We start from the raw sequence: 25674 nt of genomic DNA on the forward strand, positions 1-25674 counted from the left end.
TAAAACTGAGTGTATGCTCAGTAAAAAGGGGTCTGTTGCCTTTACGAATTATTACGTTTTCGTGCTTTTTTTGTTCACATCACAATGGAATTTAATGACGTGAAATCTTGATGCTTCAGCTGAAAGAAGGGAAATGATTGAAGAGCCACTGGCCTCGGACCTTATTCAGTGTAGGTTGGTTTCCTATTCGCCGGAAGCATCATTCAGTATTATAGCCTACCACCTTTTCAGTTGATCAGCATGTAATTAGCATCTAAAAAGCCTGATGTATGTTTGAATGGGAAGTGCTTTTTCTTCCTACCCGTAGTCTGTTCGCACAGAGAGGACGATCGACTTCCCGTTACCGTGTCTCTGAACCCTCTTCGACTTAAACACTGAAGAGACTTAACTTGCACGAGCCGAGAAGAGAATGACTCACAGAGTTGGAAACTGCACGGTGAGGAAATTGTATAACTAAGATTGGGGTTTATGATCTCAAATATTATACTGAACAATTTATTTTCAATTGACGTTACAGTGAATATTCAAAGGTGGTTCATGTTTCAGATTGCATACCTTCTGATTATACTACTTTTTATAGGCAGAACATTCGAATTAACAAATCGAGATGTATTATACAATAATTACGAATCTATTTATTGAAAAAGTATTTGCCAACCAATCGTTGTACAACTATATGCCAGCATGTTTAATAATGTTAAGAAGCATATATATACTAGGCCTATAATTATTGTTATTGTCATTTTGTGAAACTGCATATTATGCAGTACACTGATCATCCCATTATACTCCATGGTATATTATTCCACAAGCTGGATCATGGCACCGATAGACTTGTGGACAAGTCGTTAATGGTCGAGGTGGTGGCGTTATGATTCAGGTATTCGCGATTGAATACTGCTCTCGGGAGTTCACTTCTCCCGCGTTAAGCGCCTGGCTGCCGACTACCCCATCACAGCGCGAGAGCAGATCGCGGGGGCCAGGAGTCTTGTCAACATATCGCCAGTGTCGCGGGAATGGCGGAGAGAGTCGGGAACACTATCACCGCAACAGACATTCATTAAAGACTTGTACACAAGTCTATGCCACCGTAGAGGTGGCAACCTACAGGCGTGAACTCATCAATGAATGCCTCGGATCATATTATGACAAGAAGCTCTGAACGGAAACAATTCTAACCGAAAAGGAAGGAAACTCATTTCAGGATGTTGATATAGGCCTATGTTTGTTTACATTATATTTTTAGAATCAACACATCAATTCTTGTTGCAGATACGTTGACCAAAGGAGGATGGCTGACCCCACCGTTTCAACAACGACGCTTGCAGTTGTGACATTCTGTATTGGTTGTATAGTCTCAACTTCAGCCGTTTTCCCTGAAGAGTGAGCATTGTTATCGATTATTGTTTGCATCGTTGTTTTTTCTTTAAACAAATCTTACGTCACCTACATTATTGATGAACTATATTTACAGAGCAGAGCAAGATCAAAATTAGCATTTGACAAATAAAGAAAGCCATACAGACAGTCAAATTAAAGGGACACACCGGCCGAATTGGGCTATTTGGGCTACAAAATAGACTAAGATATGACTTCAACGGTCTTCCAGGAATGAAGAACAGTCCTAGAAAAAAAATCATCAAACTTAGCCGTTTTTGAGCATTTTAAGACAAAAACGCAGGTCGCGTGATTGTTCTAACCAAAATGTGGTACAAACAATCACGTGACCTTCCGGGCTAGTTTTACTTTGGCAGCCGTCTAAAAGTAACTTACTTAACCAAATTTAAATATTTTTTTACAAAATTATTTACGAATAATTGACGAAAAAAGATCATGTATTCAAATTATCGCTACAAAATGTAAATAATGGTGAACAATCTAAGTAAGATTCACATTCAAAGAGTCCGTGTAACGGAAGCTTGTTATATGGCCGCTTTTTTTGTTCTTACATTTTTCGCTAAATACGTGACATTTTGATGATTTTTTGTTACAGCAACCATCTATAAAAACATTATTTATGATTCTACACCCCTAAATTGCGTAAACGGTGAGCCGGTGTGTCCCTTTAATAATCTTCTCATTTACACGGCTCAAAGCTTAGTGCCTTCCTGTCCATTGTTTCTATCTCCGATAACTTTATTAAAGGATTTGGGTACCTTTTCAAAATGTCCATAGATTTACATTAAACTTACAGGGTTTGAAGATAATGATAGTTGAAAGCTTCCCTTCAAATTTTACTTACTGAGGTGCTGTAGTTTTTGAGAAATGAGTAAAACATTGTCATGAAAATACGTTTGTAAATGATTAAATAATTTTCGTCTCATGAGACGTAAATTATTTTCATGACATTGTTTTACTCATTTCCCAAAAACTACAGCACCTCAGCACGTAATATTTTCAGGGAAGTTTTCTACATGTATATCTTCAAACTGTGTAAATTTAGTGTAAATCTGTGGACATTGTGTTTTTTGTCCTACAAAAGTTACATAGACCCTTTAAACGCTTATAATAGGCATTGTCACTATTCTGAGTAATTGACGAATAATATTTGTTTAAACAAAAATTGTTTTTTCATTACACTCTAAAAACTCCCGGGTCAGAGTTGACCGGGATTTGGGTCCCAGAGAGTCAGACCCATTTCTGGGTCAGTTTGACCCGAAATCTGTGTCAATGTGACCCGGAATCCATGTCATTGTCACCAGAGTTTTGGTTAAAAGCGGGGATTTTGACTCGGATTCCGCGACACATTGACACGAATTCCGGGTCAAACTGACCCATCTTCATTCTGTCTGGCCCCTGGGACCCAAATCCGGGTCAATTCTGACCCGGGAGTTTTTAGAGTGAACGCAAACATAGTGGTTGTGATGCTTCTTTTTTATTGATTTTCCCACTTTCTCTTTTCATTTAAACAAACAAGAACTACCGGCCCGAGACATAACCAAGAACCTGCTTCTACAGTTGACTACACATTAGAAGTACGAGCGAATAAACCAATCCACGTCACAAACGAGAGGTTTTTGTCCATTACTGTTGATGTCGGCACCCTGAACAAAAACTGGGGGAATTTTAGTTTCGGGTAAGTATTTTTAAATACAAGATTATGAAACACTTAGGCTACCTGCAGCCGATTTCACGAAACGCTAGGATTAATCTTATCTCGAGTTAGTATGAGTAACCCATCCTAACTTAGGATGGGTTCATTGCGTCCGACGTCTTTGGATACGGAACGTTACTCGTCCTAAAGTCCTAAGATTAATCCTAAGTTAGGAAGAGTTTGGTGAAATCGACGGCCGGCTGCTAAGATGCCCTGTGATTTCCAGGTTTTGACTTATTGGTACCACCTGAGGTGGCAAAATCTAAATAAATGAGTTTATGCCAACCCATATGCTAAGGAATGAGGGGGCCTACTGCAATTAACATGTAACCCTATGGGCAAACACAAAACTAAGAAAAACAGAGACTGGGCTACTCATTTGGAGTTGCTATCACATGTTTTTGTACTTAGGGTGGTCCTACAAAGTATTTGACACCATTTATGTTTTGCCACCTCAGGTGGTACCAATATCTGGTCTGGCCCATGGACTACTTGATACTCTTAGTGACCTCAACATGCTACAGCGTTAAACATCTCTTTGTACACTTGGGTCGTTCAAATAATGGGCATAATGTCAAACTTTGTGCTTTGCATTAAAGGAACACGTTGCCTTGGATCGGACGAGTTGGTCAAAACAAAAGCGTTTGTAACCGTTTTTTATAAAATGCATATGGTTGGAAAGATGTTTTAAAAGTAGAATACAATGATCCACACAAGTTTGCCTCGAAATTGCGTGGTTTTCCTTCTACTGTGCGAACTAACATGGTCGGCCATTTATGGGGGTCAAAATTTTGACCCCCCATAAATGGCCGACGTGTTAGTCGACGAGGTAAAAGGAAGAATTTTGGAAAACCACGCAATTTCGAGGCATGTTTGTGTGGATCATTGTATTTTACTTTTACAACATCTTTCTACCCATATGTATTTTATAAAAACGGTTACAAACGCTTTTCAAAGACCAACTCGACCGATCCAAGGCAACGTGTTCCTTTAAAGCAAAAAATGGTTGCGTTTCCCCTCAAAAACTTGCAGCTTCTGGTCGTGTACTCGTATCACGAGGAAGTGCAATGTCACGGAGAGTTAACCTGCATTAAAGACAGTGGACACTATTGGTAAATGTCAAAGACCAGTCTTCCCAATTGGTGTATCTCAACATATGCATAAAATAACAAACCTGTGAACATTTGAGATTAATCGGTTCTTAGAAGTTGCGAGATAATAATGAAAGAAAAAACACCCTTGTCACACGAAGTTGTGTGCTTTCTGATGCTTGATTTCGAGACCTCAAGTTCTAAACTTGAGGTATCGAAATCAAATTCGTGGTAAATTACTTCTTGCTCGAAAACTACGTCACTTCAGAGAGAGCTGTTTCTCACAATGTATTATACTATCAACCTCTCCCCATTGCTCGTAATCAAGAAAGGTTTTATAATGATAATTATTTTGAGTAATTACCAATAGTGTCCACTGCCTTTAAGCCTTTGCCATTAAACAGCAACCTAAACATGCCAGATCCGTCTGTTCAATTCCAGTTCATTATCTAGATATTCAAACAGTTCGGTTAAAACTTACAATAGTGTGTCGTTTACAATGAATGTTACAAATTAAAAGAATAGGAACTTAAAACTCGTTTAGGGGGTCACAAAGTAAGTGAGCTTTCCAATAGTGATAACTTTTGGAAGCTCGATTCGTTGGTGGATCCATTTTGTTCACACACATATCTGTGAGGAATTAAATATAGCAACTGAACTTCTTTTGATGGGATAAGTTCCAAAATGTAATGATATTTGTTTTGTTATCAGCTCATCCAAATTGAAGACACTGACTAGCGCCCTCTCTCCAGCGTATTTACGTCTTGGTGGCACAGCGGCAGACTACCTTGTTTTTAAAAGACATTGTGACGATGAAGTAACAACGGGCCAAGTGGACCTTTTTTCTCAAAGACCTCTTACTTTTTTGTGCCGTAAGTATTATGCTGTATTGAGCTGTAACGCTACATGGAATTGGATCAGCAAATCAGCAATTTCTTTTTTTTTTTTTTTTTTTTTGAAAAGCAATCTTGTCTGTGCTTCCAGGTTTTATGTAGAGTATTGTGGATTGTAGTGGTTGTTTTTGTACTTAAGGCATATTTAGGGGATAATAAAGAAATAACCGAACTATGTTAAAATTACTTAAAGGCAATGGACACTATTGGTAGTTACTCAAAATAATTATTAGCATAAAACGTTTCTTGGTGACGAGTAATGTGGAGAGGTTGATGGTAAAAAACATTGTGAGAAACGGCTACCTCTGAAGTGCCAGATCTTTTGAGAAAGAAGTAATTTTCCACGAATTTGATTTCGAGACCTCAAGTTCAGAACTTGAGGTCTCGAAATCAACCATCTAAACGCACACAACTTCGTGTGACAAGGGTATATTTTTTTTCATTGTCATCTCGCAAGTTCGATGACCGATTGAGCTCAAAATTTTCACAGGTTTGTTATTTTATGCATTTGCTGAGATACACCAACTTTGAAGGCTAATCTTTGACAATTACCAATAGAGCCCACTGCCTTTAAAACCTTCGACAAATTAATCTTCATTTTATGTTTGCTTATCTCCTACATTGATCTCCAGCCGAAGACTGGGATGGCATCAACAATTTTTGTTCCGATACTGGCTTGAAATTGATATTTGGACTTAACCAGTTACTTCGTACTGACGATGGTCAATGGGACCCGACCAATGCCAAGCAGCTGTTGGATTACAACACTTATGATGACGTGGCATGGGAATTGGGAAATGGTATGTCGTGAAAGCTGACGATTTATTTGTTGTGTGTCTGTTTGTCCGTTTTTGCAGCAAAAAAAAAAGAGAGATATTAATAATAACACAAACTATCATTCAAACACACCAGCAAACAATGAAACAACAAAAGCAAACAAAAAGTAAACACGTTGAAAGCTTTAGTGTTTGCTTTAAAAAATAATGCGCGCTCACAACACTTGACTCAATTGACAGATTTGCACGTGATTACATGGTATAAAGGTGGTCATGGTGGAAACAATTTTTAATAGAAATATTTGTGTCTGTAGTTGCGGTTTTTGATAAAATTATGTAAGAGTTGTTAGATTTGCATCGGGAATAAAGAATACTAATTTTGGTTTTTAGCCATACACCGATGTGTGTTAGCACTGTAAAATTGTAGTGACAACTATTTGGTTTATATCAACACGATGGTGTTAACTTTTTTTCTCTCTTTGGTGACTATAATGTGATAACAGCCATGTTGGCAATTTTAACACCCCAAATTTTGCAGTGTAGGTTAAGATCTTGCTCACTTCACATTTTCAGAACCGAATAGTTACTTGAAGAAAGCAAACGTCAGTATCTCCGGCCAGCAAATCGGCAGAGACTTCAATGTGTTGCGGTCGATTCTTCAAAGTCGACCTCAATACTCTGGCGCCTCGCTGTTTGGTCCCGATATCGGGGGCATCACAAAGAGGGCGAAAGTGAAATCCATGTTAGCGGGGTGAGGCCTTTTTTATTTTTATTTAAAGGCACTGGGGTCGATTTCACACAGAGTTGGAACTAGTCCTAACTTTAATAGGTCTAGTCCTAGGAGATAGTAAAAATGTACGGCTAGTCCTAAGTTGGACAAGTAACTCGTCCTAACTCAAGATATGACTAGTCTTAAGACTTTGTGAAATCCACCCCTGGACACTATTGGTAAATACTTTTATTGTGCATCTGAAAGCACACAAAATAACGCCACAATGGTGTTTTTCTACATTGGAAACGGTAGAAGAGAACAACCTTATACACGTGCTAGATTCCATAAACAAAATTATTATTTATAACACAACATTAAAAATGATTGTGAAGCCTCATTGTCCATTTCTATAAAAGTTTCACAAGTGTTTTGTTTTTTGTTAACCGTGTCAACATGACTTCTTCTAATCTTCATCGATTAACCTTTGCTTAAAACAAGTTGTGTTAATTATAAATACTATCTTGAAATTATCGAACGGTTTGCGGTAACCCAATGTAATGACTATCAAAGCTTTCAGCATTCTCCAGAAGACGATCAGAGAATACTGATCGAAACGTCGAGTTGAATGAAACCAACGGTTCTTTTCAGAACCACCCCAACTCATAAGAGATAGTCATTACATGGTGCACCGCAAACCACATGCAAAGTTTCAAATCCTACTTGTCTTGAAATTGGTATTTTCAATTCAATCTGTTATATATAAACAAATCGAGAACAGGTTTCTTTCGACAACCAACGCGACCAACGCAACTACTTTCCACTCGTACTATCTGAACGGTAGAACAGCCACCGTAGACGATTTCCTCAACCCAGAAACACTGGACAGTTTACTCCCTGTTAAGATACGAACAGTGACGTCACAGGTGCGTAAATACCACGGGAAGGATGCGAAGGTGTGGTTAGGAGAGTCTGGGAGCGCCTTGGGTGGAGGGGCGCCAAACATCTCAGACAGATACGTGGCAGGATTCTTGTAAGTTGTTTCGTTACACGTTTTCCCACCAGCCATCCTTGACACTTGTGCCTTAATAAACAAGACACTTTTACCGTGATTGCTTCATAAAAATGGCGAGGTAGTGCTCTCTGCTCTATCAGCTACGCTTCTGATGGATGCTACCCAAGCATACATTCTTATGGACTGCAAAGGGGTAACAATTTTTAATCCCAGGAGTAGGTGTCAACGGCCCCTGGAAAAAATAGTTGATGATAGCCAACACCTTGACGTGACCTTCAGACCTAGTGTTTGGCGACTTGCATAAAACAAATCACAAAGCAATTTAATAATATATCGATGTAGAATATATATAATGAATAGGGTAGATGGCCTTAGCTTTCGATCCAATCCGGACCTTCTTCAGAGGCATAAAACAAGTACAAACAAATACATATCCATTTATAGAAAAAGAGAGGGGGAAAGGGATTAAGGAAAGGATCAAGAAAGAAGCGGGAAAATAACAGCCAATCAAAGTTTCTATTTCAGAGACAATATTGGTGGCTATGAACCAATATATATATAATCGATCGATATATAATTTAAAAGTTTTATTTTAGCAATATTAATTTTTCTGTTCAGGTTTCTTGATAAACTTGGGATGTGTGCAAAGATGGGACTAGATGTAATGATACGTCAGAGTTACTACGGTGGGAGCTACACCATGTTAGACCTCGTCAGTCTGGAACCCAAACCGGTATATTACCAGTTTTCTTTTCCCACAAATCATTTAAATCATTCTGACCCTTAACTCGTTTTTGGGTAAAAAACTACGTCCACAGATTTACTTTAAACTTACACAGTTTAAATGTTACTTGCTGAGCTCCGTTACAAAAACCGGCACGTTACCCGGGTGAGATGCGAACCCACGACCTAAGCAATTCTATATCAGTGTCTAAAACTAACTTTTTTTCCTTGCGTATCCTTGATATTACAGGATTACTGGTCAGCGTATATTTATAAGTACCTAGTTGGTCCCAAAGTACTCCAAGTGAAGCTGGATACCATTTCTTATGATAATGACGGCGGGGGACCAGCCCAATCAGAGACCGATAAGCAATATTTGCGTGTCTATGCTCACTGCACAGCAACAGGGTAAATTGAATCTGCTTTCATGGGCCATTTTCGAAAGCACGGCTTCGGCTTTGGATTCGGCTTCAGGCTCCGTCCTCTCGTCTGAAGCCCTGAGCACGTACGCAAAGCAGGCGCAAAATTGTCAAATCAACCGCGGGGCCAAGCTAGCTTATAAACCAAAACTGAAGCCGAAGACGTGCTTTCGAAAAGGGCCATGGTTTCACTTTGTTCAACCTCGTTCCCACGCCGTGGTACATGTGTCTGTAGATATTTGTTTAAAGGAAGTATGGGAATAAATTAGTGTTTGAATTGAGTTGAATGGATGGAATATTGTGTCCCTCATATCCAGCATGGAATGCCGGGTAAAAGGCGCCGGGTTGTCGTATGACTACACTAATGTGGAATTTACATACTGCCATTCGAACGTTGTTTCTATGACGTCATAGTCGAATATTACTTGTCCTTTCGAACAAGTCTTTCTTCTTCACGAAGCTGAATAATATATATCATTAAGTTGAATACTTTGTTTGCTGAAAGTACACTTTTACAGATAACATAATATCTGTTTTGCTGTCTCTATCTCTTTCTCTTAGAAAAAGTGGCTATCGCGCAGGTGCAGTCACCCTAATTATCTTGAATATGAATAAGGTCAACTGGGCGAACATCACACTTCTGCGCAAACTCAGTGGGCGAAGAGTCGACCAGTATTTGTTAACACCACGTGAACACATGGACATGTCGTCATCGTAAGTGTTACGCTTAAAAAATTACAAACTGTTTGATGGAAACTGGTCTCATTTGGGGTCTTTTAACAAGAATTCCGCTGGCACTATTTCATACTAGTTTATAAATCAAGACGTATTTTATATTCAGAAGACAAACAAACTCATCTAAGATAACATAAATCTTACACGGTTTAATTAACATTCCTTTCTGTCTGAAATGTCATACTAAATGAGAAAAACTAATTTCTCGTCTGGAGGTTATCGCCCAGTGAGCGTTTTATTCATTTTTGTTTAATCGATGTCACGCAAAATGTGTGATCGGTTTTTCACTATTTTCTCGTGACCCAGTTGGCCGATCGATATCAAACTTCAACAGGTTTGTCAGTTTTATGGTGGATTACATACAAGTTTTTACACTGCCAGCAACTGTTTTCGCAAAACAATTCTATTGTTCCTTTAAGTTACAACCCTGTGCTTTGTTTTGAACCGTTTCATGGTTAATGTTGTTTTTGTGTTCTGTTCACAGACAAGTCAACCTGAACGGTCATCCCTTCCAGCTGGTCAATGATACGACTTTGCCTCAACTTGAACCGTTGGCGATCGGACGAGATGACCCCATTCTTATTCCTCCGTTGTCCTATGGATTTTACGTCATCAAAGTAAAAACTAAAGCATGCATGTAGAATGGGACCCGTTCAAATCCCGGGAGGCGCTTGCAAAGTTTTGTTGACAACATTAGAATTCGAAAACTGATAAAGGTGACGAAAGATCATCAGTAGCATTTTTTTCCAGGAGTTGTAAACTGATCGAGTTGTATGATCGAATAACTGTTTGCTTTTGTAGCCGTAGGTTCCCTGTTGGAATCCCGGAAGGGATTAAAGGGAAGATACACGTTTGGTAATAATTACTCAAAACAAAATTTACTTAAAAACTGACTTGGTATAACGACTCGTGGGAAACGACTCTCTCTGAAGTAATGTAGTTTTTGAGAAAGAGGTAATTTCTCACTAAAATAATAAAACACTTCTAGCTAGAAGTATTTTATTCCTATCTGAAAGCACATAAACAAAGGTGTTTTTTCAACAAAGGTGTTTTTTCTTTCATAATTTTCTCGCAACTTCGATGACCGATTGATCCCAAATTTTCACAGACTTGTTATTTTATGCACATGATGGGATACACCAAGTGAGACGACTGGTCATTTAGCAGTAGGATTATTCAGGGAGTTTTTTAGTGACATGATTGAGTTGGTCCGGTGGTAGAACCGTACACTCCTGGAGTCGAAAGGTCCTCGGCTCAAATCCCGGGATGGGCTTCCATAGTTTTGGGTTTTTTTTACTTGGATTTCGAAAACTGATGATGGACGACGGAAATTTAACAGTAGGATTTTTCGAGGAATTTCACCCGATCGAGTTGGTCCGATGGTAGGACTGTTTGCCTCTGGAGTCGCAGGTCCCCGGTTCAAGTATTGTCTTTATACTTAAAGCTTTCGAAAGTTAAACACTAAAGCTGGGAAGCTTTACTGACAGTAACGCTTTTCAGACTCAAGTTTGGGGGCTTAAACGTTGAGGGGCATAACAATAATTGATATATTTTTACATAACAATTCGAAGAGGATTGTTTCTCAAAACCCTTCACGTTTATCGAAAGCTGCTGTATAGGCTCCACCCTACAAGCTTGTGTTGCCCTTAAAGACACTGGACACTATTGGTAATTTTCAAAGACGAGTCATCTCACTTGGTGTATCTTAACATGCATAAAATACCAAAACTGTGAAAATTTGAGCTCAACTGGTCGTCGAAGTTGGGAGATAACAATGAAAGAAAAAACACTATTTTCACACGAAGTTGTGTGCGTTAAAGATGGTTGATTTCGAGACCTCAAATTCTAAATCTGAGCTCTCAAAATCAAATTTGTGGAAAATTACTTCTTTCTCGAAAACTATGTCACTTCAGAAGGAGCCGTTTCTCACAATGTTTTAAACTATCAACCTCTCCCCATTACTCGTAATCAAGAAAGGTTTTGTGATAAAAAAAAATGTTGAGTAATTACCAATAGTGTCAACTGCCTTTAAGCAACGTATACGGCAGCTCTCTTTGTAACAACGATGATACATAAATAAATGGCAAAACAGACACAATTTATTTGTGGTACTGAAATTTAAATAAGTGGTGTCAAATTCAATCTGTTACTGGGTAAAATTAAGTTAGGTGTCAAATAAAGTAAATACATGTACATGTACATTCATATACTTATAATGTAATACGAAGTGTACGGGAGATAGTTACATAACACCAAACTAAATACCAAAGTATGGACGTCACTGTGTCAACATGATTTCGATCACTCTGTCTGTCTGTCTGTCTGAAGGGAAGTCCGTTTAAACTTTTCGGTCTTAGACGTTCAACATAACAGTGAGTTTCAATTAAAACTAAGCGGCCACAACTCAAATCAAGACGGTCAGTGTATCTTTTGGAAATTTTCCTGTAAACTCTATCGAAATAGTTTAAACATCCAGAGTACATTTTGGTTATTTTACCCTTAAAGTCTCAGTTTTAGTAAAGGTAAATAACCGGAAGGATAACCAAAATGGCTTCTGCCTGTTAAATGATTTAGCCTCCACAGACACTTAAAAAACACATTTTACACTTATTTGAATAAAATACATGCATAGCAATGATGAGTAAAGCAGCAAGTACGGGTGGCGACTAGACTAACCAAAAACCATATAGCACAGGAAGATAAATTTCATTATAAACAAACAAAAACCACAGAGCACATAGAACCATAGGGTGTGTTCGTTTAGCTTACATGGGTCGACCCCGGTCTGCCCCGGTACGTTCGAATAGTTTCGACGGGGCTCACCCGGGTCAGCCCCCAGTGCCCTGCTTGTGGAGTGGGTCACTTGGGATGACCTGGGGAGCATGCCGTCACCACGAGAGGGCGAGTGTGGTCTTTTGATGAGCTCTTGTCAGGGGCTCACCCGAGAGCACTGCGGGGTCGACCAGGGAAGCTAAACGAAGCATCCATAGATTGACAAGAGTCGACAAGAGTCGAGATTGACAAGAGTCGACAAGAGTCGAGATTGACAAGTGTCGACAATGCACTTAGGCATAGTCGACTATGGTACATTCAAGAGCTGCGTCACAGTTTCTGATCAAGTCTAGTGGCTCACCCGAACTTGCTCCATGTATCACACCTTTTAGCAGGTGCAAACAAATGAATAAATATATTGTGTATCAAAAAGTACGATCGTAACTAACGCTTCATTCGATTATAGAAATATAAAAAAGAAAATCGCAACTCTGTATTGCAGGCATCCAACCAGCTCCTTGACCTGGTCTTCATAACTTGACCTTGCCCTGAGTGCGCGATTATGAATTGAACGTGGAACCCTAGTGGAAGAAGAGTAACATATACATATATGCGTTTTCGAAAACACGGGTTTGGACTTCCGCACTTGGACGTAGTTTCAAAAGGGACACATTAAGAAGGTTGCTACTTCAGCTTTAAGATGAATAAATCTAAACAATGCAAATGATATATTTGAACTGTCTTTTAGAGGACAGTTGTCCTACAACATATAATACATTAATAGACCGAAACAAAAATAATTGTATATAGAATTAATAGTATACATGATCAAGGCGACTTTCACCAACTCATCAGCATAACACGCAGCACCTGTAACCACACTGGAGCACATTAACAACTGCAACAACAATATTTCTACCAACCTAAAACAAAAATGCCCATTTAAAACTTACTCCATTAATGGACAGTAAAATGTAACATGTATAGACGATGTGACCTCTGACGTCACACGAAAACCATAACATGATTCGCGCGCACACCGCTGGGCAAAACCTTTGTGTTTTGGCAGCCAGCTAGAAAGTGTACGCAATCTTACTTTGACTACGCAAGTCAGTGCCAGGCGAAACATGACGTATACAGTGTTTTGTCAACAGAGGGCGGTTTGAATGTAAACATAGGTCACATCGTCGTCTATAAGTGTGGTCTGCACAAAAATGATACCACTGAACTGAAAACTTACTATAAGTAACACAAACAGTTGTGTTAAAATAAGGAAGTCGGGGATTCTACAATTAAGATAGTAGGTGACTATACAATATAGTACAACTTACAAATTTGATAGGTTTCTATAAACACTGGCCTAATTCTGCTGTAATAGTATTTGATACAAATTAAGTACAAAATAAGTGATTATAATAATTATATTAACTTACAGTAGCTTCACGACAAAAGCCTACATCTTATAGTACTACGTGTAGGCATCAATTCCGGATCATTGTTTACTTAAGACGAAAACGGAATTAGAGGAGAACTGTTTCTAAAAAACTCTCAAGACGTCTCAAACGTATAATAAGTTTATCTTACGGATGACAGTGTGCCAGTCACTTCAACTATAGTAAAATGACAAATTTAATTAATTTTAGATAACTTTATAATAACTTTAGATAACTTACAATTAAATAATCATTTAAAATCAAATAAAACAGAAAGTACATTTTTAAACCTTTAAAATGCCAAGTTCATCATCATTATCATCATCATTCAGAAATAGGTTTAATTAACGAAGCAAGAAACGGAGACGAAACGAAGAGCCTATATATTTTGATATCAAAATTGCTTTTACCGATATCCTATTTCGGTTTAATCGGTTTATAAATAACGAAAAAATAATTATTTCAAAGACTTTCATCGTAAAGGCTAAGCAAAGCTGAACATCTCGATGCCTTTTGAACGGTTGTACTTGTATTGTCTTAATAAAGTGGAGTACAAATGTGTCTCAGTTGAAGGCAGTGGACACTATTGATAATTACTCAAAATAATTATAAGCACAAAACCTTTTTTGGCGACGAGTAATGGGGAGAAGTTGGTGGTATAAAACATTGTAGGAAACGGCTCCCTCTGAAGTGCCATATAATAGTTTTCGAGAAAGAAGTAATTTTCCACGAATTCGATTTCGAGACCTCAGGCTTAGAGCTTGAGGTCTCGAAATCAACCATCTAAACGCACACAACTTGGTATGACAGGGTGTTTTTTCTTTCATTCTTATCTCGCAAGTTCGATGACCGATTGAGCTCAAATTCTCACAGGTTTGTTATTTTATGTATATGTTGAGATACACCAACTGTACAGGCTGGTCTTTGACAATTACCAATAGTGTCCACTGCCTTTAATCTACTTACAAGTAAAAACAGAGTACTGCAAAGCGAAACATTCGCGCAAAGCTGCTGGCTGCCGACTATTAATGGGACCGTATTCGTGAGAGCAGTAGTCTCGCGGGCCAGCTTTCTAGTGGCGAGGATACCGCCAATGTCGCGGGAACTGAGGAGAGATAGATTCGTCACACTATTACCGCGACAGAAGTTTAACAACTTATTCTTAAGTATATTGAAAAGCCGAAATGAAACTTGAAATTAATGAACCTACCCGTGTCAATCCATAGTCACAATGTGTTCCAAACACCAGTAATCAAATTGTGGTAAATTATTGATAGAATGTTACACACACAAAAAGTTACAGAAAACATAGTACTAAAACAATATCTAATTACTTAAGTTAGAATATGTGACCTAAACATATTTGAACCATTTGTTCCAACATGTCACAGAATGATAACTTTTCCACTCAATTCGTTGCATCACGAACCAATAATATCTTGAAACTCAAACTTTCCTCAATGTTGATCCATCAGTTTCTTAGACAAGATGGCGGATGTAATAGAAGAACAATAGTCAGCGTGTTGTTCTATTTCAGGATCAAACACTCAAAAAGCCTTCGATGAAATCCAGAAACTTTGAAAGCCTTGTATAAATGACAACCTGCCTGGGTGCTGAGCAGCTTGGCACTCCACCACGGCTCACCAATCCAACCTGATACCAAATACCATCTAGAGAAGTATACAAAGGACCACCACTGTCACCCTATAAGAAGAATCAAAGTTAATCATTAGTTTCTCAAATCTGCTGTTTACACTGCAGTTGGTATAAAAGCATTTTTTCCCCCAATCTGTCATTTCGATTTGGGTGTTTTATTGTTTAATAGGGAGGTTTCGCTGAGTCACCGATTACGCGAACCGGTTACGCGAAAGGATACGTCACGATACGTCACGAAACGTCATCACCTTATGCGGTATAACCGTTGGACACCAAACTAGCATAGTCTTAGAAGCGGGAATCTGCCGTCTGTGCAGCACCATAATGTAGCCCGAGCCCCAAATGTAGCCCGGACCTAAATGTAGCTCCAAACATGCCCCATTTGGGCTGCATTTAGGTCGGGGCTACATTTAGGTCCGGGCTACATTTAGGGCTCGGGCTACAATATGTTGCCGCATAGCCGTCATTCACGTAAGTAAACCGAGTATTGTTTTTGTTATGGTTTCGTGGTCATTGATGTAATTTATTCACAATTTATTGTGAATTTATGAAGCCTACTCACCTTACAAGAGTTCTGCTCTCCATATTTGTTCATGCAGCAAATGACATTCTCATTGACGTACGTGTGGTCGTCAAAACGCTTGCAATTTTCCGTGTCGACGATGGTTGCCCGGGCAGTCTGTAGAAGCGTAGGTGTACCGCCTTTTATAACACAAATACGCACATATTTAACTTAATTATAGTATAATTAATCGAATGAAAATGATGCATTATGCATTTATGAGGTTTGGTGGTCACAATACTAGTACACTATTATGTTTGATGTGTAAGTTTGTCTGCATACACCTAAACCGAACAGTGCCGTCCCCATAGCGGCCACCATAACTCAACAAGGCTAATCGAAATCAATGTCAGCTGAATGGAGTTGAATAGTATAGTTCTACGTTTTCTGAACTGTCTGCAATAATGACAAGTCTTCTAGTGTTACCATTATGTTTAAAACCACCACAAAGAGTCATCGTAAAGTACCTGCAGTGTTTCAGTGAATTTGCGGCAGCTAAAGAATGTGCACCGAGCTCAGTGGACTTGTCCAAGGCTCTGTACGCTAATCAAGCATCGGATTTTAATTCACCAGGTAACTGAATAACAGTACTGGCACGGTATTGCAGTTATATACAGAAACCCGTCTGGTCGAAGAATGTTTTTCAACCTCGTACAGCGAAGCCGAAAACGAAGCCAAAACAGAGCGTCGTTACACGAGGTTGAAAACCATGTTTTGACCCCACGGTAAACTGTATACCGTGCAGTTCGTCGGCCAACGTGTGATTCATACGACCTGGTGAATTCAGAGAGCGGGATGCTTGCTCAAAGAGCCTTGGACAAATCTGCGAGCTCGGTGGACACTTAGTCGAACAAAATGAAGAGATTACACGAGAGTATTTAAAAGTAAATCAACGCGACACTTACTAAATGGAATAGTTCCTCCCCAGCCTGACATAGTGGCTGACGAACCCGTCTCGGTCAGGAGCGAGTCGTTCCTCGGTGGCAGACACACGGGACTAACACGATCGCTTATAGAGACTGGTACCTCCAGCTCTAACAGTGCTATATCATTCAGATTATAGTTAGAGTAGGTTGGGAACTCGATGGCTCTCTTGACCTGGCGAACTTGCACAAACCCATGATCTGCTGTGAGATTGGTGGTGCCAAGTAACACCTTGGGTTGAGTGAATCCTTGTCTGTTGAAATAAAGTTACCAAAGATGTGTAAAATCCTTTCTCAGACGTAAAGATTATTATGCCCTTTATGGATTTTGCAGCCTACCCTCTCCTGGACAGCATCACTATTATTAGGAGAGTACAACAATTCAATATTCAAGATTCAAGTGTAATGGATACTTACACTGTAATGGATACTTACACACAATGTCCGGCCGTGATTACCCAATTATTAGCGATGAGGGCGCCACCACAGTAATGATCGGTTGGGTCGCCTAGTGGATGGCTGATAGACACCACCCAGGGTACCTCGCCGGGGAGGGCGTTCCGTCCGTTCACAACCCTCGGCATATGTCCCTGTCTTCCACACTCTTCAAGTAAAATAGATGAGAGAGACGGAGACAACAGAAGAGGGAGGTTAGAAATATATATATATTTTTTGTTTCAATTTATTTAAGGGGTAGGGGATTGGTGAAATCATTATTTGACATTTTCACAAAATCATTTTAGCTAAACACTTCAAAATGCGATGATACCTGAATTAAATTCAAACATTAATGAGTTCAACACATAATAATAAGAAACTCTGAAATTGGTGTTTAACCGCACCCCATACGCACCTGCTTTATTGCACGTTAAGTGGATAGCCTTTCCAGATGGGCAAGTTTCGCTGTGGGGAAAATGAACCACAATCGATGACAAAGAATAATTACTGAGTCAAACACAAAAAAAAAAAAAAAAAAAAAAAAAAAAAACCAGAAAAATGGTTAAGGAAAAAAAAAAAATTCCTTATGCCATGCAGCTCTTACCTATGTGTAACTACTTCGTAGAGAAGGGGTCTGGGTCCTAAACTTAGCAATGCTTGTAATTCCTTTTCCGGTAGGATGTAATATCCACTTGTGATTGGTCTAAGGGTTGTGACGTCAACGAAGGTTGATTCATTCATAAACCTAGAAGATATATATAGAAAAAGACGTAAGTGAGTTTACTCGGTGTTTGACAAGACATTACATAAAAACATATACGATAGGCCTATTATTTTTTTTTTAAGGCACTGGACACATTTTGGTTAAATAACCAGTATTTTCCCTTGGTGTTTCCAAATAATAGATAATTTAACAACCCTGTGAATCTTGAGACTCAATTGGTCATCAAAGTTGCAAGAGAATATTGTAAAAAAAACACACCCAACATTGCTAGACAAATCTGTGTGCTTCCAGATGACTAAAAATACTTCAGGCCTGATTTTATTTTAATTGAGTGAGAAATAACCTCGTTCTCAAGACTACGTTACTTAAGAGTGAGCCATATCTAACAATGTTTTATACTCTCCAACCGCTCTTCATTGCTCGTCACCAATTAAGCTTTTATGCTACCAATTATTTTGTGTACTTAACAAAAGTGTCCAGTACCTTTAATATACTTCAATAAATCATAAAAGGCAACCATACCCAAAGCCGTACTCGTTACAGATGACGTCACCCAACGATTCCTGCCAAATAGTGCTATCGTAACATAAGTATTTTTCGTCTCCTTCTATTGTGATTTTAACGTGTCCAGCTCCAACCCTTTTAGTGGACTGGCTTCTGTCTGTCTCCAATTGCACTGAAAGGAAGAACATGTCAATTCCGATTTGATAAATGTTAGTTACTACAATAAAAGTTATCATTCCAATTTTTAAGTGTTTATTTGCCGTTGTTTACATGTACCGTTTTGCAATACCCATTGCGAAAGCGCTAAATGTTGGATGAGGTGCATGCTGGTCTAGCTAGCGCTCAATAGTAAGACCAGCATGCACCTCATTCAACGCCTAAAGCGCGAGTGCCGAGTATTTGCGATTAAGGTTAATGAGGAAGCGTTCTCCAAGTCTCAGAAGGGACTACCAGCTAGGTGAACGGTGGCTAGCGAATGCTAAGAGAACGTGTTCATGTTATTCTAAAAACTATCTGGGTCAGAAATGAGCCGGCATTCTAGGAGTGCGTTTTGGCGACCTCAACCAAATCCCAACCGTCTCGACAAGTTACCGGTTGGTCTGACCAGCATCGTCCGCTCACCACTGAAAACGCTCAACCCAAGACTAATGTTGCTGGTGCCATGGGGTCGCCAAAACGCATTCTATGTCTTCCTTCTCTTAACCTTGTAAAAGTTCACTGCACCCACTCCTGAAACACGGGAGGCAAGCTTCAACGTTGTTTACCTAGAGCCATGTTTTTCACAAAAATATGTGTTTCCTCAATTAGTTATTTTTGCAAATGAGGCACATAAGATCATACGTTGATAACAAAACTCATCAACAACAAACTAAATCAAATGGCCGGTACTCACAGCACTCCTGCTCATCTCTACCGGAGTCGCAGTCATCTTCGAAGTTACACCACTTTGCAGACGTGATACACTCGTCGTATTTAGATAGACACCGTTTCTCTCCCTCTTCACAAACTTAACAACAAACAGAAGCATTGGGTTTTAATTATCAGTCTTACACAAGTTTGGAACTGTATACTGTTAGATTAGCCCTATTATAGGATTCTTCCTCTGTAAATGCTGTTCATTTTTTAAACGGCAATATAAAAGTCTAGATCAAGATAATGGTTTCCAAAATAATTAAGGTAATACGAGGGTGGTTCAGATTTCCGCAGCTACTCTCTTATAACCCATAACAATTCGGTTATTTATCAAAATTATCGCCTGTGATGTTTTTTTTCACAGGACTCGGGAAAGTACTGAGTATACAGTGCTAACACACATCGGTGCATGGGTAAAAAACCAAAATTAATATTTTTTATCCTCGATGCAAATTTAACATCTATTATATCGTTACGGTACCCGCTGCCAAAACATAGGATTCGAACTGCCTCTAGCTACCGGGCAACCTCGGTTGTCTAGTTGGTAAGACACTGCTCTAGAATTGCAAGGGTCATGGGTTCGAATCCCACCCGAGTAACATGCCTGTGATATTTTTTTCACAGGACTCGGGAAAGTACTGAGTATACAGTGCTAACACACATCGGTGCATGGGTAAAAACCAAAATTATTGTGTTTTATCCCTGATGCATCTATTATATTGTTGCGGTACCCGCTGCCAAAACATATTCGAACTGCCTCTCGCTACCGGGCAACCTCGGTAGTCTAGTTGGTAAGACACTGCATTAAAATGGCAAGGGTCGTGGGTTCGAATCCCATCCAAACAACATACTTGTGAAAAAAATTCAGAGGACTCGGGAAAGAACTGAGAATACAGCTCTAACACACATCAGTGTATGGGTAAAAAACACAAACTATTAAAATCATCGCCCTGTATTAGGTTGTAATAAAAAAAATAATTACCGTTCTCAACTGCCGTGAACAACAGCTCGAACTTCAAAAAGGATAACTCGGTGACGAAGTCTATGTACATAGTGTTTTCCTCTGACACAAGCCCCCTGGACCTCGGTAAACTTCGAATCTCGATTTTTTTCGATGTGTCTTTTGGGTCGTGCCCGTCACCGACCGTAAATGTCCCGCAGCAAGTGATAGCCTGGATCTGCGTGACGATGATCTTGGTGTTTGGAGGGCTTGTTATTAGCCATGTGCATTTGGATTGGAGACCAAACATCGTAGGGTAGGACAAAGTGTAATTCATCATCTCCGATGTCAGATTGATGTAGCGTTCACCGCAGGCTGTAATAGAAATAGGTAGAATGAACCAACAATAAACAACAGAAACAGAATGTGAAATAAAAATGTTTTATCAAATCTTTATCAAATAATGCAACATTCATTTTAGAGAGAGAAAACTTCACTCATCTGAAACACACCAGTCAATCAAATAAGGTCTTAATTTTCTTAGAGAAGATCAGTGAAAGTTATAATTGTATCGTCTCTTATAAAAAAAAAGTTGTCGGTTTCCTTATTAGGGTGTGTGTCTGTTGTCTGTTGTGGGGTTTGTTTGTTTGTTGTTAATTATTATAACAATCAGCAAATCAAATTAAGTAACTCTCACTTAACACTCCTTGAAATCACACAAATATGTTTAGGCTGGCATCATTTCTTTATGAGTTTGAGACAGCAAAATCAAATAATACATGACGTAATGCGATCTTGTACGAATGAATTTGGAATGAATTATGTTAACCCTTTCCAATGGTTACCAGGGCCCGATTTCATAGAGTTGCTAAGCACACTAATTTGCTTGGCATGAAATTTCTTTCTTTAAGTTGATAAAAACAGGATTACCAACCTAATTTCTATCTGTTGCATATTGCTTTTTCAGCTTTTGTTGTTTATCCTAAAAAATCACGTGGAAATTTGGTTGGAAATCCTGTTTTTATCAAGGCAAAATTGTCATGCTAAGCAAATTACTGTGCTAATAGCAGCTCTATGAAACTGGGCCATGCGGTGACACTGCAATCCAAACAATAATTACTCCCAATCGCACTTACCTTTACCCTGCGTTGCCAACCCTCCATCACAGTCAACCTCGTCCTCACCATCTGGGCAGTTATCAACCCCATCACATATTCCACTTTCTGGTACACACACCTTTCCTGACAGGCATGTGAACGAGCCTATTAGACACTCAAAGACCACGTCATCTGAAAACAAATAATGTTCAAATGTTACGTCCGATGGTCGCAACCCACACTATTCTTTTTTAAGGAAAACTCTTCCATATAAACAGTCTTTACTTGAAGCATTTTCAAGATTCTAAAAGAAGCAAAAACAAAAGTAAAACAATTTTAAGCAGTTCTTTGGTTGGAACGGTTTATAACAAAATTATAATATAAATTGTGTTTTTCTTTAAACTTCTGAGAGGACTGTATAAACTGACGATACTCTGCCGCCTTTTATTTTATACATCGGTCTGTTCCTAAAGTCAATTACGTACGGTACGCACAAGCCCGCGAGGAGCAAAGAACGTACGGTGGTTCATTTTTCGTCAATTCCAAGGTATTCGGTTTTAATGGAGTTGTATCGCCGTATCGCAGTGTCACCTTTATATTGCGTAAAGGCCGGGTCACACTACAACGATTACGAAAACGATAACGATCACGACGCAAAGAGAACGTATTATGTTGGTTGAATGAGCGTGTGCGTCATTCTGCGTGGAGCAATACAACCAATAAAATACGTTCTCTTTGCACGGTACTCGTGACCGTTATCGTTTTCGTTATCGCTGCAGCGTGACTCGGCCTTAAGTCGCTGTATTGGTGATGTAATCGCCGTAACTGCGATGTAAAGCATTGGACAATGACGAATAAACAACAGTACGGCATAATGCTACAGTAACAAAACTTCTCTTTTGACTTTGGCGCAAACACCGTTGAGGGAAAAGGAAGGGGGTTGTGTTAAGAATCTGATTTTCTAGTATAACGTACCGCAGTATTTCTCGTCGCTTCTATCTGAGCAGTCGTAGTATCCGTCGCACATACCATCTCCAGAGACGCATTCCAAGTCATCACACTGATGGAAGTTACCAGGGCAAGCTATACAAGAGAGCAGACAGGTTACAATAATAAGAGTAATTGGGAAAAGCTATCAAAGTGATCAAAGGCCATGGGTGGATTTCACAATGTGTTAAAACTAGTCTTATCTCGAGTTAGAACGAGTTTTTTTTTACTAGCCTTGAGTTTTTAAGATCTCCTAGGACAAGTCCCAAGTTAGAATTATCTTTGTGAAATCGGAACCTGGGTACGTCCACAAGGCCCCTGTATGCATTAGTCTACTAAGCTGCGCTGGATAGGCAACGTCACAAAGTGGAGTGGAAGAAGCGTCGAAGAACTGAGACGAGCAGCGATTGAAAGGCACCAGGTGATGGCGGCAACTCCAGGAGTGCGCCCCCATTACAACCTGAGGACGAGGCAGCCACTGACGCAAGTCTATGCCCAATGATGATGGCAAATGGCAATCCTACAATTTTCATATTTTCTTCAATATCAATTGAATGCACAACAACCCACTGTCACGCCCCAACCAGAGGGTGTATAAAACCCCAAACCAGACTGTATACAAACAAACTGCACTTACGTGGACAGTCTTTTTCGTCACTTCCGTCGCTGCAATCTTCCGTTTTATCACAAAACAGCCAGAAAGGAAGACACACTCCATCGTCACAAGGGGTTTTCCAATTGCTACATGCTTCAGGAAAATAAAATTCAACAAATCAATGAACAAATTAATAACCGTAAAGAGGTACTTTAAGATCAAAGTTGAATTCAATTCAAATACATTTTTGTTTATTCTAAGAAGTAGGCCTGCATTCACCAAATAAAAGGTCAAAGACAATAGGAATCTGGTTTACAAACAAAATTAAATTAAACAATTAAACAATTAACATATTATTATGTTGGAATTAATACAATAATACACAAATCTTGAGCGCAGGGGGGACGGGCTGCACGTTTCCAACCTTATTTGTTGGTGTAAAATGCTAATGTGTGAAACTTTTATCGATGCAAACATGGAGTGAACATTTTTGTACGGGGAACTTTCAGTTCGTTTCTGAATTGTTGTGATATTAAATCAAAACGGCATGGAATTTGACATTGACGCAAAAGTTGTTTTCAATCCCCTGGTTCAAAAAGGAAAGAATGCAAGCTTTTATTTGTTTGAAGTCGGGTTTCCATTTAACATTGTTTACGTTGCACGAGCCCCTTCCCTTTCCCTTATAAGTTGTTCTGGCTATATTCATATGCTTTGTTTAACAGAAACAAAAACAAAACATTTGTCTAAAATACGGGTTAACTTTGAAACTTACTGCAGTTCTGTTCGTCACTTCCATCTACGCAGTCGTTCATCCCATCGCATCGATAGTTCATAGGAATACACCGTTCACCGCAGTCAAACTGCCGACCTTCCACGCAAGCTTTAATCAGAACAACAAGAACAAATACACGTCTTTTAAGATTGGTCTCACAAAACATTATTTTCGAGCAAAATACAGACAAGTTGTTGTCGACAAATTCAGAACAATGTCCATATTTTTGGGGAAAACCTCAAACAAACTGCAACAGTTATAATTTTACCGCAGTGCGTTTTGTTAGTGGCAGTGCGTTTTGTTCGTGCAGCAGTTATAATTTTACCGCAGTGCGTTTTGTTCGTGGCCTCAATGCAATATTCATCATTTGTATATTTTTCTATTGATTTGGTCTAAATTGTTGTTTTAGATAACATAGTCAAAAATAAAAAACACACAACAAAGATGCTCATTAAGGTTCGGTAATACATCTGTGGTTCACAAAGTTTTTGAAGTCGTTGATAATGGTTTGATAGGGTGTCGTTTTGTTGTACTCACTACAGTTTTGAAGTTCATCGGAGTTATCACCACAATCGTTATAGCTGTCACATAACAACACTTCATTCAGGAAAACACTCCCTTCGTCACACTCAAAAGCTGCGGATTGTTATTGAAAAGAAACACATTTCATTAAAACTGCTCACAAAAAAAGTAGCGGCCAAATACAGATTGTGTTTAGGGTAATTGTCTTGTCTATAAGCTTTAGAGTTGTGTTACGCGAGGAAATTTCGAATAACATACTGCTATTGGGCAGTTGAGACTCCTTGTTAGAGGGGCCAGACGAATTCTAGAGGAACTCTCAAAACAGAATGAGGCAGAATTTTGTGAGAGTTTTTAGACACAACGTGAAATAACATCTGCAATGTGGTAAAGTGCACACACCATAACAACGAAAGAAATTACAGTAGTTTGTATAAAAAATGTATAAAGGGGAAATGGTCAACATGAACGGTATCGACTACAGAGGAAAATTATAGTTCCAGATGGATAAAGGCAAACGAAAAAAATAGCCTTGATTGGCGTTGTTATCGCAACACGAGTTACTGAGAAAATACATCTGTATCAGACAAACATCCCATCGATTCAAATGTGTAGCCTTGCACCAGCCAGTCTTTCCGAATGGGGCTTTATAGCGCCCCCAGTCGGTGCGTAACACAAAAACAGGGTCGTCAATCAAGACTAAAGCCGTATCCGAATTGGTAGCTACAGCTACGGCTACGGCTGTTGCTAAGGGTGTTGCTAAGAGACTATCTATACCTCAACGTATGATCACCCCCCCCCCCCCCAAATATAGCCGTAGCCGTAGCTGTAGCCGCTAATTCGGACACAGCCCTAACAGAGAAAAACATGAAACAGTTGTCCTACTGACTGCAGTTAACTTCATCGTCGTTGCAGTCGTCCCAATCGTCGCATATGCTGGTCCTGTGAATGCAGGAACCATCTCCGCATCTCACCATGTCGTAGTATGGACACACTATGTAAAACAAAGAACAAAATACTACAAATTAATAAATAGTTCTTATATATAGCGCATTTAGCTAATGTCTCAATGCGCCATGATCATTGGGCCAATTACATTCCTTTAACCTTTCTCGGCTCCCAAGTGAGCTTACAGCCCTGAACTGCCGTATGGCGCTTTTTCATACACAATCAACCTCTACCCTCACAGGTAGGCCTACCCTTTTATATCCCTGTGTGAAGAGAAGCAATTACACAAACTCATGGACACATATTCTGCCAAGACTAATTCGAACCCAAACTACGATGGCTTAGCCACCATGACATGAATTCGATGCGTTTAACCACTCAGCCATGACACCCAAAAATACATGCAACAATCCGTACATAAGAGATTATCTACACAC

General features: G+C 39.3%; 2 protein-coding genes across 3 annotated transcripts in view; one reads left to right on the plus strand and one right to left on the minus strand.

Moving 5' to 3' along the window:
- The first annotated feature begins 285 nt into the window (after positions 1–285).
- LOC139937505 (heparanase-like) lies at positions 286–11731 on the plus strand. 2 transcript variants are annotated; one of them, XM_071932666.1, is made up of 11 exons: positions 286–436; positions 1273–1383; positions 2918–3076; positions 4897–5057; positions 5711–5878; positions 6428–6605; positions 7345–7596; positions 8197–8311; positions 8552–8709; positions 9282–9434; positions 9940–11731. In XM_071932666.1, exons 2-11 carry the CDS (start codon positions 1292–1294, stop codon positions 10094–10096), a joined length of 1593 nt encoding a protein of 530 aa, XP_071788767.1. In that variant the 5' UTR covers positions 286–436; positions 1273–1291; the 3' UTR covers positions 10097–11731. The 2 variants fall into 2 exon arrangements, with proteins under 2 accessions (XP_071788767.1, XP_071788768.1); XM_071932667.1 differs by lacking the exon at positions 2918–3076.
- Positions 11732–11882: 151 nt separating this feature from the next.
- LOC139937504 (uncharacterized) overlaps positions 11883–25674 on the minus strand; it is a 47942-nt gene continuing 34150 nt past the window's right edge. The window contains exons 10-24 of the mRNA XM_071932665.1: positions 25179–25283; positions 24308–24406; positions 23771–23878; positions 23041–23151; positions 22392–22499; positions 21456–21608; positions 20362–20694; positions 19360–19473; positions 18486–18639; positions 17844–17984; positions 17655–17704; positions 17237–17405; positions 16784–17055; positions 15879–16018; positions 11883–15364 (exon numbers count right to left, since the gene is read on the minus strand). Of these exons, the coding sequence (XP_071788766.1) occupies positions 15200–15364; positions 15879–16018; positions 16784–17055; positions 17237–17405; positions 17655–17704; positions 17844–17984; positions 18486–18639; positions 19360–19473; positions 20362–20694; positions 21456–21608; positions 22392–22499; positions 23041–23151; positions 23771–23878; positions 24308–24406; positions 25179–25283 (2222 nt within the window). The 3' untranslated portion in view covers positions 11883–15199. The remainder of the gene's footprint in view (positions 15365–15878; positions 16019–16783; positions 17056–17236; positions 17406–17654; positions 17705–17843; positions 17985–18485; positions 18640–19359; positions 19474–20361; positions 20695–21455; positions 21609–22391; positions 22500–23040; positions 23152–23770; positions 23879–24307; positions 24407–25178; positions 25284–25674) is intronic.

The sequence above is a fragment of the Asterias amurensis genome, chromosome 5 (assembly GCF_032118995.1).
Source record: "Asterias amurensis chromosome 5, ASM3211899v1".
Classification (NCBI taxonomy): domain Eukaryota; kingdom Metazoa; phylum Echinodermata; class Asteroidea; order Forcipulatida; family Asteriidae; genus Asterias; species Asterias amurensis.

What these genes read in the sequence shown, in the direction of transcription:
- LOC139937505 (XM_071932666.1), top strand. Translation starts at nt 1,292, where the DNA reads ATGGCTGACCCCACCGTTTCAACAACGACGCTTGCAGTTGTGACATTC. An exon ending in TCAGTCTGGAACCCAAACCG is followed by an intron (nt 8,312 to 8,551) that starts GTATATTACCAG and finishes TTGATATTACAG; the next exon opens with GATTACTGGTCAGCGTATAT. An exon ending in GCTCACTGCACAGCAACAGG is followed by an intron (nt 8,710 to 9,281) that starts GTAAATTGAATC and finishes TCTTTCTCTTAG; the next exon opens with AAAAAGTGGCTATCGCGCAG.